Source organism: Athene noctua, chromosome 1 (assembly GCF_965140245.1).
Source record: "Athene noctua chromosome 1, bAthNoc1.hap1.1, whole genome shotgun sequence".
NCBI lineage: Eukaryota > Metazoa > Chordata > Aves > Strigiformes > Strigidae > Athene > Athene noctua.
The window spans coordinates 201,610,100-201,626,568 of NC_134037.1; the positions used below are offsets into that span (position 1 = coordinate 201,610,100).

At 41.6% G+C, this 16,469-nt stretch overlaps 1 protein-coding gene across 1 annotated transcript in view; it reads left to right on the plus strand.

Annotated features, from left to right (window-relative positions):
- The first annotated feature begins 1,837 nt into the window (after positions 1 to 1,837).
- The window catches only part of NALF1 (NALCN channel auxiliary factor 1), a 492,777-nt gene continuing 478,145 nt past the window's right edge, over positions 1,838 to 16,469 (plus strand). Inside the window, exon 1 of the mRNA XM_074930712.1 lies at positions 1,838 to 3,529. Within this exon, the coding sequence (XP_074786813.1) occupies positions 2,708 to 3,529 (822 nt within the window). The 5' untranslated portion in view covers positions 1,838 to 2,707. The remainder of the gene's footprint in view (positions 3,530 to 16,469) is intronic.

Here is a 16,469-nt window from a genome sequence, read left to right on the forward strand (position 1 = left end):
GGGGTTTGTTTTTTTTTTTTATTTTGTCCTGTATTTCTGATTCTGTCCCTCTATTCCACTACAAAATACATAACCAAACAAGCAAAACTATGTGTTAAGAGAAGTTGTTCTGATTCCCTTTTAAAAGCTTGGTCACTGTCTTGTCCCCAAAAAGAAAGCATTACAAAAATGCAGATACAGTACAGGACCCAGTATGTCAAATCATTTCAATCAAAGCTCCAAGACCAAAATTAATAATGTACCATTAGCAGATGGTGTGAGATGATTGACTGAGAATTGCAAAGATGCATTCTGATTTGAGTACTGTAGACTTTTTCTGACAATATTATCACATTTCTGTGCCTTTAAATAGTCTATCAAAATCAAAACCACAGATAACTTCTGCTCACTGTAGAATCTTTTAAGGCCACAGATCTTTTAAGGGCAGATGAGACCGTTAGGATAATGCACTTTGACCCTCAACATAACACAGGGCATAGAACCTTGCTCAGGAATTCCTCCCTCAGGTTTGCCGTCTTCTGTGTGAGGCATACCATCTCCTTTTGAAAGACATCCAGCCTTGATTTATTACTCAGAGTGATGGCAATTCCAGCACATTCCTTGGTAAGCTCACCCCTCAGTTAACAACAGCTGCAGTCAGAAAAGGTGCAAGTTTTGACCTCCTCTGATGCATTTTAGTTTCAGATTCCTTCCCACTACAGCTTTTAAAGCTGAATTAGAGAGCTGACAGCGATCTTTATCAATAAACTTATAGATCATGGCCATATTTGTTAAGGAATAAAGCTTTCTTTAACCAAAAAAAAGGTGGAAATGCCACCCTTTGGGGTACATTGTGCACCTTGTTCAAGGGTCATTAGCAGTTCTAAATGGTCCCTTACCCCAGGATGGAGAAAGCTTCCCAACAAGGAAAGGTGTGGCCTCTAAACCTTCCTCCAGTCCAAAGGAGGAATTAAAACATATGTCTTGGTTATGCTATGGCCAGACAGCATACCTGATGTCTTGAGACGAAGTCTTCTAGTAACTCCAGGTCTTCATCTGATCACATTCAATATCTAGTTGGTACCTTCTCTTGTCTTGTGTGGGATCCAATTTTTTCTGTTGCTGTTACATTAAGGTGCATCAGCAAGCAAGATCAAGGTAACTCAGGAGTGACCAAATAGTATGTTTATTCAATCGAGACACCCTGCTGGTTGGGGCCAGAAGGTAGTGGGATCTCTGCCGTGGGTCTGAGTGGAGATCATCAGCGATTCATCACCTCTGTCTCTCTCCAGGCAGTGACATCTAAAAGACGACTGTCAGTATTCACCCAGCTCATGTGCTGGACCAGGGTTTTGCAAAACTTCTCTTGGGGAAACAGCTTGGGGTTTATGCTTTCCAGCTCGTTGAGAGACAGCTGTGTTCAGGCATATTACTGTGGGGCCAAAACCTGCCGGGATCCAGCACCTGGAGTTTCATATGCCATTTGTGATTTGCTATGACAAAAATAGCCATGGCAACAGACCTCTCCAGCCACCATCCTGCCTGGACATGGTGTTTCAGGGCCACAAAGGCAAGGAGACCCTGAAGGAGAGCGGGCTGGGAGACGGTACCGAGCAGTCCCTTTGGTGAGACGAGTAGAAAGAGTTGCACTGAGGAAGCCCTTTGGAGGGGCCATGTGGTCCCCAGTGCCTCTCCCACCTCCTCCTCCTCCTCCTCCTCCTCCTCCTCCTCCTCCTCAAGCAGGAGGAGGCAGAGTTGCTGCTGCTGCCAATGCGCCAGGATAGAGAGATCTCGGCGCGGGAGGAGATGACGCAAAAGGCAGAGCTCCCCCCAAAAAAGTGTTTCTCCAGGACGAAGATGGCGGCAACTTAGCCCAGGGGCCCAAGATGCCTGTGCCCATCGGGGGCCCCCAGCCAGGCAGTTCCGCCCCGTGCGCCCGGGGACACCGCGCCCGGCGGCAGCAGCGGCGGCAGCCGCAGCCCATTGTCACCAGCGGCGGCGGCGGCCCCGGCAGCCTCCTCCTCCTCTTCCTCTTCCTCCTCCTCCTCTTCAGCATCCTCGGCAGCGCTCCGGGAGCCCTGCAGCAGCGTCTCTCCAGTTAGAGCGGAGGGGGGGAGAGGAGAAAGAGGAGACGGAGACAGCGGTGCAGGCATCTGTGCCGCGGCTCGGGGCTGAGGAAGAGGAGCGGCGGCGGCGGCAGGGAGGAAGAGGAGGCGAGGAGCCCTCCCGGAGCCGTCCGTCGGCAGCGGGGGACGCGGCATGCAGCTGTCCGGGGGCAGCCGGCTTTTCTCAGGAGGGAGATGGGGAGCTGCGATCTGACCATGCCTGGGTGAGAAGGGGAAAGGACCAGCCGCGCAGCCCCGCCACCACCAACTATCACCACTACCACCACCATCTCCTCTCCCTCCTCCTCTCTCTGCGTTATTGCTCTTATCTTCTCCACGGCACTCCGCGTTGGATGGACTGGGGCTGCTTCGTGTGGTGAGACCAAGGCAGAGCCACCGGCGAAACCCCGTAATATCTTAGAGGAAGAAAAAGAAGAAAGAAAGAAGAGGGAGAAAGAGAGAGAAGGGGGGAAGAGTGGAAGAGGGAGCGAGCGAGCGAGCGAGCGAGAGAAGGGAAGGCAGGCAAGAAAATCCCCCCAATCTTTCAAGTCAATGCATATTGTGGTGACACCGGCAAAGGAGCCCTCACGGTGGAGTCGGCCAGGGCTGTGCGTTCCCAAAATATGACCAGGGGTGCTTGGATGTGCAGTCGGCAGTATGATGACGGCTTAAAAATCTGGTTCGCACCCCGGGAGAACGAGAAACCCTTCACGGATTCAGAGAGGGCTCAGAAATGGCGACTGTCCCTGGCATCGCTCTTGTTTTTCACAGTCCTGCTCTCTGATCACTTGTGGTTCTGCGCCGAGGCCAAATTCACGGGGACCGGAGAGAAGGAGCAGCCGCCGCCCGAGAAGCCGGAGCCCGCGGAGCCGGAGCTGCTGGCGGGCATGGGGGAGCCGGCGCCCCCCGCGCCCCGGCTCCTCGCCCCCCCCTCGCCCTCCCTCCCGCCCTCCCCCGGCGGCAGCAGCGGCGGCGGCGGCCGCGGCAGCCGCACCAACGGCACCGAGCCCCGGCACGGCAAGGCTGCTTTCCTGGGGAACTCCACGGCCGGGCCCCCGGAGACGTGCCCCCCCCCGAGCTCCTCGGCCGGGCAGTGCTTCAGCGTGGGGGACGCGGAGGCGGTGTGCCGGCGGCGGGGGGGGCCGGGCCGGCCGCGGGGCGCGGGGCAGAGCCCGGCGCCCGGCTGGGACCTGACGGGTTTTTACCTTTCCTTTTGTAATTCCTACACACTTTGGGAGTTGTTCGCCGGGTTGTCCAATCCGGACACTTTGAACTGCAGTCTGGATGTGGTGCTGAGAGGGGGAGGCTCCTGCAGCCAGTGCGTCCAGGCTTACCAGCGCTACGACCAGCACGCTCAGGAGAAATACGAAGAGTTTGAGGTTATGCTCCAGAAATATTTACAGTCGGATGAGTACTCGGTGAAATCGTGTCCTGAGGATTGTAAGGTAGGAGCCCCTGCTGTGTTTCCTGTCCCTGGCTGGCGGGCTGGCGTGCCTCCCTCGTCTGTTGTGGCTGCCGTGGTCCTTGTTTTGGCTGCTTCGGGCTCTGCTCCTGGCACCGGCGGCCGTGGCTTTCAGGGTGCAGTCGGGGCTGCGGAGGATATCGGCGGGGAGCCCCCGCTAGCGAATTGCTAAAAGGGAGGCAGAGAGAGAGGGAAGCATCGGAAAAAAAAAAAAAGTAATCCTCGGTCCTCTGGGAGTGCAGCGCTGGATTTCCCCCTCCTCATGAATATGCGATTGGCTCCGGCTCGCCTGCCGGCTTCCAGCGGGCTGGGATGCGGCTTGGCGGCAGGCAGCGACGGGGGCTGCATGCCAATGAGCGGGGCCGGAACGGCAGCCGGGGCCGGGGCCGGGGCCGGGGCCGCCCGACGGCGCTGCCCTGCCCCCGGGCCCGCCAGGGCCGGGGCCAGCCGGGGCCGGGGCCGGGGCCGGGAGCGGGCGGGCCCGCGACCAAGCCGGCGAGAGGCGCGGCGGGGGCCGGGGCTCGGCCAGCGCCGGGGCGGTGTGTGTCCGCGGTGCCCGGAGGGGGCGGGGGGGTCTCGTCCCGCCGCGGCGGCCGGGGGCGCGGAGCGGCGTCTCCGGGTCGGTTCCGTCGGGCGCTTGGCCCCGGGGGCGGCGGCGGAGCGGGGGGGTCCCGGCCGCCTCGGGAGCGGGACGCGGGACCCTGTCTCCGGGCGCTCTGCCAGGGGCTGTGGAGCTGGGAGAAGGTGGAGGACCGGGGCGGATGTCAGCGGGGACCGCGGTGGTCCTTGGTCGGGAGTGACCGTGACAGCATTTCAGTAAGCCGCGGCCGTTGTCTTTGGTGCCACCGGTGACCGACCGCTCAGAGGGATCCAGAGGTTTTTCTTTTCCCTTGTTAGAAGGCAGGGTCCCACTTCGGCTCTTTGCAGTTGTTGTCTTCTCTCCACTTTTGCACAAGGTTAGTTGGCCTAGCTCTCAAGACAGGAAAGGACAGAAAAGTGTTGTCATTGGTGCCTAAAGCAACTAACTGCATGCTTTTTTTCCTTGTTTGTTTGAGGTTTTTGTTGGGAGCCAGGCCAGGTGAATGGTTTTTGCACTGAACTGGATTATCTCCACTACTGTAGCACTACATTAACCAGGCTGAACCAAATCCCGCTTTAGCAGTGGAACACAACGGTGCATACAAATCACGGCTCTGAATAGACGGCCTAGCAGCACCTCTGTGCTTTGTAACTTCAGCAGGGCCTTCTGAAATCATTTCATGGTAACAGGCTATGCCTAAAGAATCCCGTTCACTAGTAAGTTCGTGGAATTTGCACATATCTTTGCCCCCCCAGATCAATCTACAGTCCCTCCAGAAGCCAAAATATACTAATTGGATAAAGTAGGAAACTCGCTCTATTTATTCTTCTGTGTTAAACCTGACGAAAGTAAAGTAGTCTCATCAGTAATTCTGACCCCACTGTTTCTAGGTTATAATCTGTGTGTGTACACAGTTACTGATAATGTAAACATACTTTATTTCCAGAGTGAATTGGATAAGTAAAAAACATAAAATATAAATAGATGTCTACTGCTGTAAGGACATCTCTGCCATTTCAGTAACTCTTTAACTAGAAATTGACCTATTACTCTGTGCTGCCAGTCGACCAACATCTACATGCTTAAAGTGATTTTTTTGTACCACAGTTCAGTTTGACTGAACTTTACCACAAAGCATGCACTTGTTCCGCAGTATGTCATGGTGTAAAAGGTGCTGAAAATGAACAGAGCAGCAAATGTACACTGTATAACGATTTCACCTTCAGAGACTGAGTAAGGAGAAATACCTGTCTGATGATGGGAATGAACTGGTTGACATTACAAGGATTGTGTGAAACATACCAATGAACTAGACAAATGCAGTGCCAATGACCTACAGTTCCCTGGTTCCAAGTGCCAGACGGTATTGCTCTGTGTTTTGAGAATTTGGCCAACCAGTCTGTGTTAAAAATAAAAGCTATTCCAGCAGGGGAAAGAAAAAAAAAAATCAAACCCAAACCAAGGGTGCAACTTTGTGTTTTCTTCCTCTTTCCGGGGAAACTGGCGGGCGGTTGGTGTGCGGCGCGGCAAGCTGCCTAGTGCGGGTCTGCGCTGGGCTGGGCCGGGCTGGGCTGAGATGGGCTGGTTCGGACTGGGCTGAGATGGGCTGGGCCAGGCTGGGCTGGGCTGAGCTGGGCCGGGCTGAGTTAGGCCGGGCTGGGCGGTGGCGGGGAAGCTGCTGTCCATGGTGCTGCACGGTGCTGCGTGGGGAGAAGCCGCTTCTCTTCCGCCTGCTCCCTGACTTGGTTCCTCGGGGCCCCTCTGTAGCCTGTTGATTTATGTTGGTGTCTGAGACAGCCCAGCAGGTCCAGCGGTCTGATAGCCGTGTGTGTGTATGTGCTTGTACATGGTCTACCCTGAAGTGTGTACAGGTGAAACTAGGAACTCGTCATGAATACTTCGTGACTATTGCAATATTTTGCTGGGCTTCCTGGTGTTTTATATGTATTTCATTTATAAAACTCAATCAGGAAATAGCTTTCGTTGCACGAGTAAATATTAATTTTTTGAGAACTGGATATCTAGATAACTCTTAGCTTAAGAATCAGAATAGAAAACAACTTGACACCTAACTATGCACTTTAGGTACACACCATTTGGTTGGTTTATGTGGTGAGCTGCTTTTTCTTTTCTTTTGAACAAAATGCTAAAAATACTGTATTTACTCAATAATCGTGTATGTAAGCACTGACTTAATACATGACCATATAGCTGATGACGAGATCAATAAAATTTACACTGAATAACAGTCAACCTAATACTTGTAATCGGGTATTACTGCCCCCTTCCTCAACTTTCCCCACCACCATCCCCCACCATCGACACAGTTATCACAGTAAAGAATGAAAATCATGGGGGTTTCTCAGTCCAGCAAGCTATGCTTTTCCAGAAAATACTGTTGATTATACCAAATAGTATATATCAAAATACTTCTGATGTACGAGTCTAAACCTCAGATTTTATAATTTCATTCCTTTATCTGAAACTGGAAGAAAGTGAACTTTACTTTCAGAATATTCTGTGTTCCACTACGTGTTGCCTGATCTGTGAAGAATGTTTTAAATACATTGCTTTGTATTGCAGAAGTCTGCAGGCAGGAGTTGTTTGGGTTATGAGTTCACATTTAGCTGTTCTACATGGTGAGTTTTGGTTTTAAAACAGAAGTATACTCACTCAATTTTTGAAAAGAATGTTGTCCTGTAATCAAGGTCTTACTATTAAACTTCTTACCGAGTTGCATTGGGATTTTTGAAAATTTTTTAGAAAATGCTGAGAATTTTGAATTTTAGAAGATTTGGAAAATCACTGTTTATTTCTGATAGTGTCAATTAACATTAATATGCATTTTATATTGTTAGGATGTCAGTAGATTTTGTATGTTTAGAAGTTCTGGGTATCAGTGTTGTCTCACTATAAATTAATATTTAATTTATTTCTTTAAAAATATCCTTGAAGTCTGATGCTTTTATATATTGATTTCTTGTCTTGACAGTCACATATCAATAATGGCTAAACAATAAATAGAAGTATTTCAGTGTATTACATATTCCACAAACTGACATAATTGTGGTAGCTTCATTGAACCACTAATGTAACAGTAGCTGAAAAGCTGGATCTAGATTTGTGATTTTCTGTTTTTAGTTTAGGGCTTTTTTTAATATTTATGAAATTTTGCTTTTGCACATTACAAAGTCGTGGTGATGTTTACAGAGATTGTTCTTGGCAATGTCTAAAATATCTTGATTTCTAGAATGCCACTTTAATATGCAGTAGTGACACAGTACTGTATTCAGACAATTAAGAGAGAACTGTATTGGCTTGACGTTGGAAGACACAGTTCCTTATAATGACTTCTCAGCTTTCTATCAGGGGAAATACTCAAGTTCGCAAGGCAGCAGGCAATTGCTCTGTGGAATAAAAGAAAATTCTGGCTACTTCTGATTAAGAACTGGGTCAAATAACTAAGTAGGACATATAAATGTAAAGGTTTAAATTTTTTTTTCATGAGAGATAGAACTTATGCCTGTGTGAAAAGTATCAGAGGCCAGGGCTTTCTTGGCAAATGTATTTATTAACGTTTGAACAAAACATCAGTTACCACTTTTTGATACAGGTTTCTTTAACCCAGTGAAAGCTGAGAGTATTTAAAATGTGTTCTTCCTTAGTGCTAGTTAAAATATTGAAAAGCGTGATTCAGGTAAGTGCATTATGATTAAAATAGCATTAAAATAATTTATTTTTCCTCCTAGAATATCAAAGGAGAAAAATAAAAATAAACCAACTCTTTTTATATCAACATTGATAAAAAGCAAACTTTAGCTGGCATCCTAGGTACTCAACATGTACATGCAGACTTTTTTTTGTTTTTCTTCAGGAATTAAATATAATTTGATAACTTCAGAATTGAAGTTTATGATATTGGTATGAGAAATATGTAAGAAAATAGCTGAGTTGTAATACTACTTAGCTGAAAAACATGCATATTAATAAAGGATTTCATCATTAAACATAGACGGTATAGCTGATAGAAATAAAGAGCTGGTGCTTCTGTTACTAGATTTTTTTTTTTTCTTTTGATCAAAGGACTGTGTTCAGTTAGTTTTATTTGAGTAAGAGGATGATTGAAAGTTATTTAAAACAATTAAAATCACATTTGTTCTCATTTATCCAGAAATATCAAAGCTTACATGAGTCATGACTTTTCCAAGAACTTTTTCCTAAACAGCATATGTAGTCTAATTAGGTTTTGATTTAAACTCTCAGTTAAGCTGGCAGAAAAGAGCAGATGAGAAACACGAAACCAAAAGCTCAAGTGATAAAAGAACCCTTCTGTTACAAAAGGTCACTATCATTGACCAGCATCTGCTGCAAAGTTAGATATTTCAATTGCACATCTTCATCACACAATATTTATATGTGAGAGTGATACCCAAGCTAATCAGAAAAAATGCTTACAAATTAAACCTTCAGAAATCTCCAGTGATGGTCAGCATCTAATACAAATAAGAAACAATAAACATTAATTACTGAACTGATGCCTTTTCAGGATGTGTTGAAATGTAAATATTTATTTTAAAGCTCTTTTAAAAATGATTAATGTACTGTATTAAAAAAGCCATAATACTTAAATTTATTTATTTTTAAAAGTTTTGTTTAAAATGCTGTGAAACTAATATGACTGTATAAATTGATGCTTGCACATGCTATTTGTTCAGTTGATTTAAAAAAAAAAAAGTTGAACTATTTTTCAAAACCAAGATAGATATGTGGATGAATTTAGTGTAACTATTCTTGTACACTGGTATATTAATATAAGGAGCAATACTGACTATGTACTAATGGACTTTGTATTTTGGGCTAAAATCCTGCTTCAGCAATCTGCTTCAGTCTCCTGTGTTGAGCTAGATGAATGACAGTGCATTCAGGGAAGACTGTGCACATGCTTGTAATCATTCGATTGCTTAAATGCTTTGTTGGATCAGGATCAGATCGCTTCACTCCTAAAAGAAGTGAATTCATCCCACCTAACTTAAAAGTTTGCATCTAGTTGATCATCAAGATTTTCATCCCATTCGTAGCGTCGATGACTACTTCATTCCTGATTTAGGAAAAAACGGGCTGCAAATGAGCACAGAGTAGTTGAAGTGGATTCTGCCCTACTTCAGCAGCCACCATTTAACACTTCATGGTGTTAGCGTCACATGGCTAGGGACCTCATGGCTCTGCCCTCAATTTTACTTTGTTCACTGGTTCTCTTCGCATGAAGCAGTATACTTCGCATGCACCTTGCAGAGAATGCGGCAGTCTTACTTCTTCATTTCATGTTCTTCTAGGAAAAGTAATCAAAATGCAAATTATAGTTCTATCACTTACCCTTCCTAAAAATCGTTTGGTCTATACTTAGTAATTTATCACTTCAGTCTTGCACTAAGATCCATAATGTATTTAGATCTGTGAGCTGCCAAAAAAGGAAAAAGGAACTTAAAAGCTGAATTAGTAAATATTACTTCTTGATAAGTACCAGTTATTGCACCCCAGAAGATAGAATAGTTAAATAATTTATCTGACAAAAAAAAAAAAAAAAAAAAAGAAAGTACAGATTACAGATTCAGTATGGACGTCCACATCGAGTATAAAAGTTCAGATTCCCTTTGTAGTCAGTGGAGATACATAGGTAATTCTAAAGTCTGAGTTGCTTCACAATAAAGTGGACATCTAAAATAGGTCAGATGGACTATGCTCTGAAAGTACCTATTTTCTGTTCATGATCTCTAAAGAGCACATATTGTCATTGTATCTCAGATATAAACACCTGGACTGTTGACCTCTAAAGTCATATTAGATGAATCGTAACAAAGTGGGTTTGGTATAAAAAATAAGTTTGGATTAAATTGTGTTCATATGCAAAATTTAACTGCGAGAGAGTTTGTAAAATCCTGCTACTTGTGCTGTCCCACACCAACCTAGTGATACCACAAGCCTCTTTCACTTCTCTGATAACTATATTCTTTCACTGAAGAATGTGTGAGCTATGCAATCTGATTCTTAGGGACAAGAATAGGAAAGGGCCTTGTATGACAAAAGTACAATTTTTTTGAGAGAGTGGAGGCCAAAAGCTTCTACATATTACTTTTCCATTTGCTAGTTCTACTGAGAAACCATAAAATAACAATTGTAGGTCATCCTCTTTGCAGGTAAATCTGTTACTTCTTATTTTTCTTATTCTCCCTTCTCTCTTTACAAGGAAAGTGGTTTTTTTGGGGGTGTAGGTGTCTGTGTGTGTGAGAACTCCTGTACATTACACTGGGTTTCATTTTCTTCCCTTAGACCGAATCAGAGGGAACTCCTGAGCCTACCCCATCTCTCTCACTCACTCAAGAGGCACATATTCTTAGACATTTATGCCACTTTACTGAAATAACCATACTGTACTTTTCTATGTACTTTTCACTGTACTTTTATCTTGTCAGAACTGTAGAGCAAACATCGCGAAGTGAGAGCGTGTGATAGTTTGATTTACTTTACAGCATCAATCAGATGAATACAAATTTAGTGAGGCACTAAAGACATATTCTGGCTTGTAGAGAGATTTTATTAATTTGGAGATATGTTAACAAAATAAAGACGTGATTTATTTTGGGATTTGTGTTTTGACCTTGTTTGCAAACAGGGCAGATACATGAAAGACATCGACTGTTCCTTTAGAACATGCACATTGAAGAGCTATAGCCAACAAGCTCCCAGTCTGTAATGACAGAGAAAACAGGGCATGATGTAAACAGCTTTGAAGTGGTCATCACTTGATATCCTCCCACCCTTCATCTCATCTATTTCATTCAAACTGATGGACACGTCTCAAAAGCTGTGTTTGAAATAACATTGTCCTAAAGCCTTTATGGAAGAACCTGGTAGGACCTTTTGAATCACTGGTCGAATGCAACCAAATTGTTGGGACAAATAGTGATCGTAAATGTTGAACTGATAAACGTCACCAGTTCTGTATGAATATTTTGGTCCTTTGAAGTGTCTTGGAGACTCCGATGGGAATGTTCACCTTTCATATAGATTGATTGGTGCTGAGAGATCACTCAGAGTTTTCATCGTTAGAAGACAACTTGCTGATTAAAAACAGTCGCAAAGATGACCTAAAATTGCTAACAAACAATATGATTTAGTCTATTTTTTTTGAAATTCAGCACTTTGGAAATTACTGTGGAAATTTTAAATTATTTCAATGAAATTATGGGGAAACTGTACCCGAGAGATTACAAATTTTTAAAAAGTGCAAGTTTTTACTTTTTTGATTTTTTAACTTTTAAAAGTGATATTTTAATTATTTTTTTTTAATGGTACAATTTAGGCAAGTTCCTTAGTCAAGCCATTATATTTTCAAATATATGCATTATAAAATTTGAATTGTATTTTTTATTTTAGAATATGCAATATATTGTAGTTTTCAAGAGATACTTTCCGGGGAGCAAATATGATACCTAAAATGCTTTTTAAATGCATGTTTTGTTCTTGCTTATCCTCTACACATTAGATTAGATGTTGCCTTCAGTTTGCCTAATGCTTATGTAAATGGGAACTTGGGCCTGTCAACACACTTCATCTCTGTAAAGCTTCATAATGAAGTATCTTTATGACATTTTCAAGACATTAGCAATCCAGAACCAGAAGACGTTCTTTATTAAAGGAAAGGGACAAAGATGGAATGTCTGGGATATTTAGAAAAATAGTTTTTCTCATCTTACTCGTTCTTTTAGGAGAGTAAGAGAGTTTCCAGAGTTTGTTGATTGATGGTTTGCTGATAATTGCTCTACATTGGTTAGCTTGTTTACCATATTTGAGGAGTTACACTCACAGCTTCCTCTCAGAAAAACTAACTTAGTATGAGATGTATTCATTTAGATAAATACTTGGATTTAAAGATCTGTTAAGGAAGTATTTGAGTAACCCTTAAATGCTTTAAAGTCTATATTAAAAGTTAATTACATGTCTTGCAGATTTCTGTGTAGTAATAGATAACTAAATATAAGACCATAAAAGTTTATTCATATATACATACTATTCATGAGGAACAGTATATTAGACAGAAAAAAAAAAAAATTACTACTGTGGAAAGTTTATTCTTAACTCATTAGTTGCTATATTATGCTCACAATTCAAGAAAATACATATATTTTTTAATTAGTATAACTTCATCATTTAAAGGGGTGTCTTTATTGCTATTAGAGACAAAGTTACAGTTTCAAAGGCACCAAAACGATCTCTGCTGAGACAAATTTTTTGTATTTGTATACCTGCACACTGGATTGAAAACCAGACATTCTTTAAAATAAAGCCCGTCTTGTAGAAGGACAACAAAAAACAGCAAATAAACAATACGTGTTATGTTTTAGCCTATTTTTGTTGTGGAATAAATAATAGAACTATATATTTTTCAAAAATATACTTGCAAAAATGACATGCAGATTTTACATGCAGAATGCTCTTAATGTTGCCTTCACGTATGATATTTGTTGAAACTGGATTTCTGTATAAGAGCTTTAGGATAATAAGAACATTCTCTTTATTCACCGCTGCAAGTAAAAATGGTTATGTATTCAAAGACTTATAACTGACTTTTAAAAGAAAATCACTTTGTGGTGAAATCTGGTATAGCACATCTCACTTTAAAAGTAAATGCTTTTAAAATATGAGAAAACTATTAAGTTTCAATGTATAATATCAAAATAATAAAAATAAAATTACATATGTTAGTCACAATCTTTTTTATTAAAACCAGCTACAAATAATCCAAAATCTATGCTTTGGTAAAGACTGAAACCTCTGTAAATTTTCAAGAGAAGTATCAGTAATATTTATTTAGAATATTGATCGTTAGTAAATTCCTTAAGCAAGTTTCTGGTGGTTTTCCAGTGGTCTGTCTGTACTGATTCCAGCCATGTTAAAGTCAGACAGGTAGTGTAATCATTGGAGAAAGATCCGTGTTGTCAGAACCTAATTTGTGGACCTTCTTTTTATTATTAACTATTCCAAATGCATCTATTTCAGAATACTGCAAATTTTATACCCCTATAAGTACAAAAACAACCTTTCGTGTTTTTCCTTTCATACTATATTCAAACTGTTAATATTGCGGTACAGTGCTTTAAAGTCAGACGGGACAGTGTTGTGTAGAAGAAAGTTTATTTACAGAAGGGAACAAGTCTGGGAAGCACTCAGCATCCTGTGCATGGGGACACCCCATCACGTGCTGCTGGGAACACGGAGGTTCTGCCCGTTCAGCTGCGAAGCTGGAGCAGGGCCAGGGCTGAGGATATTTGGGGATTAGATGACACTGGCCTGAGGTTCTGCACTTAGAGAAAAAGGAAGCAAGACAAAACCATAGCCAAGGTCCCATGGGATAGCTTTTAAAATTCTTCATGCATACAGAGATGAGAGATGTTCATTTCCAATCCCATTCTGCTGTGGAGTTAAAGTCTTCCTGTAAATGTTTCTACACAGAACCTGACAGAACTTGGAGCAGCAGTATTATGAAGGAGTTTATGAACAAGGTACATGTGAAATACTGACCAAATTATCTTAAAAGCAGAATTCATTTTAATATTTTTATTTTTTTCTTTTATGCTTTCTGATAGAACAATCCTTGGGGAAATGACCTCTATTATAAGCTAAGTTTAGCTAACAAGATCGAGCGTATCACTGGAGTTCAGGAAATGAGGCTTGCTGTTTTATACCCCAATTCGGTTAGAAGTGCATTATGGTTTCTTTTGTCTCTATTTAAATCTTATGAATGTTAAATGTGAATCTTATAAATATACATTTTTTTAGCATTGAGCAGCTGAGTTTGATTCCTGGGACATGACCTGCGCAAATGTACTGCAAGCCAAACTCTGTATGACAGATGTGAATTTAAAATATTGTTTTATTTTCATTTGTAAATATAAACCAATTTTCTTTAATGAGGAATCTACAATGACAGAAACCAGGACTAAGTCCCTTGAAATCAATGGATTTACTTAAATGTAATACTGTTTTGAGAGCAGGAGGCACATGTTATACTTTACAACTCAAATATATGAAATCAAAGGGACAGATTTGACTCAGACTGATTTGCTTTACAAACCTTGCTACAAAAAGCAATATGCAGAATACTTTAAATGCTCATTTCCTTGTCTTTGACTGATGTTACTAATTTGTTATTGTTGTCAGATTAATGAGATTAATGTTTATTTCCCTCTTCTTTGTTGCTATACTTGGTCTTGGTCCCATTCTCTTACTCTATTGATTTTTCAGGCACACTGTAGTAAAATATTATGAGCTTAATTTGTTCAGCTATGCAGGATGGGAAAAACCTTGAAGAAAACAAAGAAGAATTAATTTGCCTTTTCCAACCAAGAGTGTAGGTCATCCACCAGGGTTAAAAGGAGAGATGCTGATCCAGAGTATTGCTAGTTTAAATCCAGAGAAGCTGCTTTAATTGCTGTAAAGATGCTCTGTATTTACACTGGTATAAATACAGTTAGAATTTAAGCATAATTTGAAGAATTGATCAGGTAATGGAAGTTTTGCTCTGTCATACTTTTCAACTCATAACAAAGGTGGCAATTTTAGCAATGACTCATTTTAAATAAAGATTACAGTTATTATACACACATATGTATGTATATATATCTGTGACATATATATATATATATGTGTATGTCTTACAGGAGATGTGACAAGGAAATTACTGAAGTAGGATCAAGCATAATGGAGAGGCTGAGGCAGTCCTGAAGCAGAGTCCTGTGGAAATCTTTGAAATGTCCTGGATTCTTTAAAAATAAAAATTAGTTTGCGAAGTACAGGAAAATGCAACATTTGTTTCTAAATGATCTTTTCCTTTTTTTCAGTCACTGATTTGTTTTCTGACTGATCTGGAAATGTAAATTACTTAGGGTAATTTTTTTCGTGAAGACTTCAGAAAGGCTCCACAGTAAATGTGGAATACACAGGCATCAATTGCTGATGTCACAGCCATGCTGCGCACAACTCTGTTTTACATTGGTCTTCGCAACTCCTTTGTAGAGACCCTCTGTGTGTTTGGACTGAAATTTGGATCACTGGTTGGAACAAACCCACCTAAAATTCTATGTATCTCTGCCACCTAATATTAATAGATTATGGGAGAAATTACCTTAAATGTTCTACTTTCTTAATTGGAATATTTTAGATTATTTTTGTTTCGGCTTCTTTATTTGCACATTACATAACAAGCTTTTTGTTTGCTTTTGTGGGTTTTTTTGAAGACTAGGATCTTTTGGTTGTTGTAATTATCTGGGAGATTAGGTTTTTGTTACTGTTGTATCATCTGCGTTTTATAATTTTTATGAAATATTTTATAGAGAAGAATTATGTTACCCCGTGCAATATAAGCATGAATTTCAGTGACTTCCCAAATATTTATTTAAACCTTTTTTGCAGTTTCCTGTCTACTTATGCTTGTTTCTTTTTGATTACTGGAGAAACATTGCTCCTTAGATTTCGGTATGAATGTAAATATTTATAGCATGATTTTTTTCCTCATAGTTTTTAATATAGGCCTGATTTGAAGAGAGCTAATATTTGGGATGGAAGAGATCTTTTCCTCCTTTTACAGTTGTTTAGATCTGCAAGAGGAGGAGATGATATGTTTTGCAGCTTACAGGAAATATTTACATCTCAGAAATTTACCAAAATCATGACTGGCAGGGAAGATCATTAGGCTTACAGGGAGGAATAAGAGATCTGTGAATACCAATAAGCTTTTTTTGGGTTTCTCTAAATTTGTGGTCCTGTGTATGGGATAGAAAAAGGAACTTAAAGTATATGTGAATAAAGAGATGTTTAAAATGATTTGATGGTGTATTGAAAGAGAAGCAAAATACCTGATAGTGTTTTGGGTTATCTTCCTGCAAACAGTGGTACTATTGGGGAACTCAAATATGACAGTAATTCATCAGTGCAGGGGCCCCATAGCATACAGTGCACCATGAGGTGCACCAGTCATACTCCTCAAAGGGCTGGTCCTGCTTCAAATAATTTTATTCACTTTGTGTCTTAATAGAGTTAAAAGGCAACTATTTATTTCTTACAGTCTGTACACACTTGGGCACAGCTCACAAATCTCTAGTGCTTGATGTGTGTACAGGTAGCTGCCCTCAGGCTGTGTCTCCATTAGCATTTTAGTTCAGGTCAGGGGTGTGCTTTTGAAACAAATCTCCTGCTCAATCTCACTGCCTCTCTAACTGCATCTTGATTCATGTCATGGAGCAATCTGGGAGCACACAAACCGGATTGCTTTCTGCTGAAAGTAAAG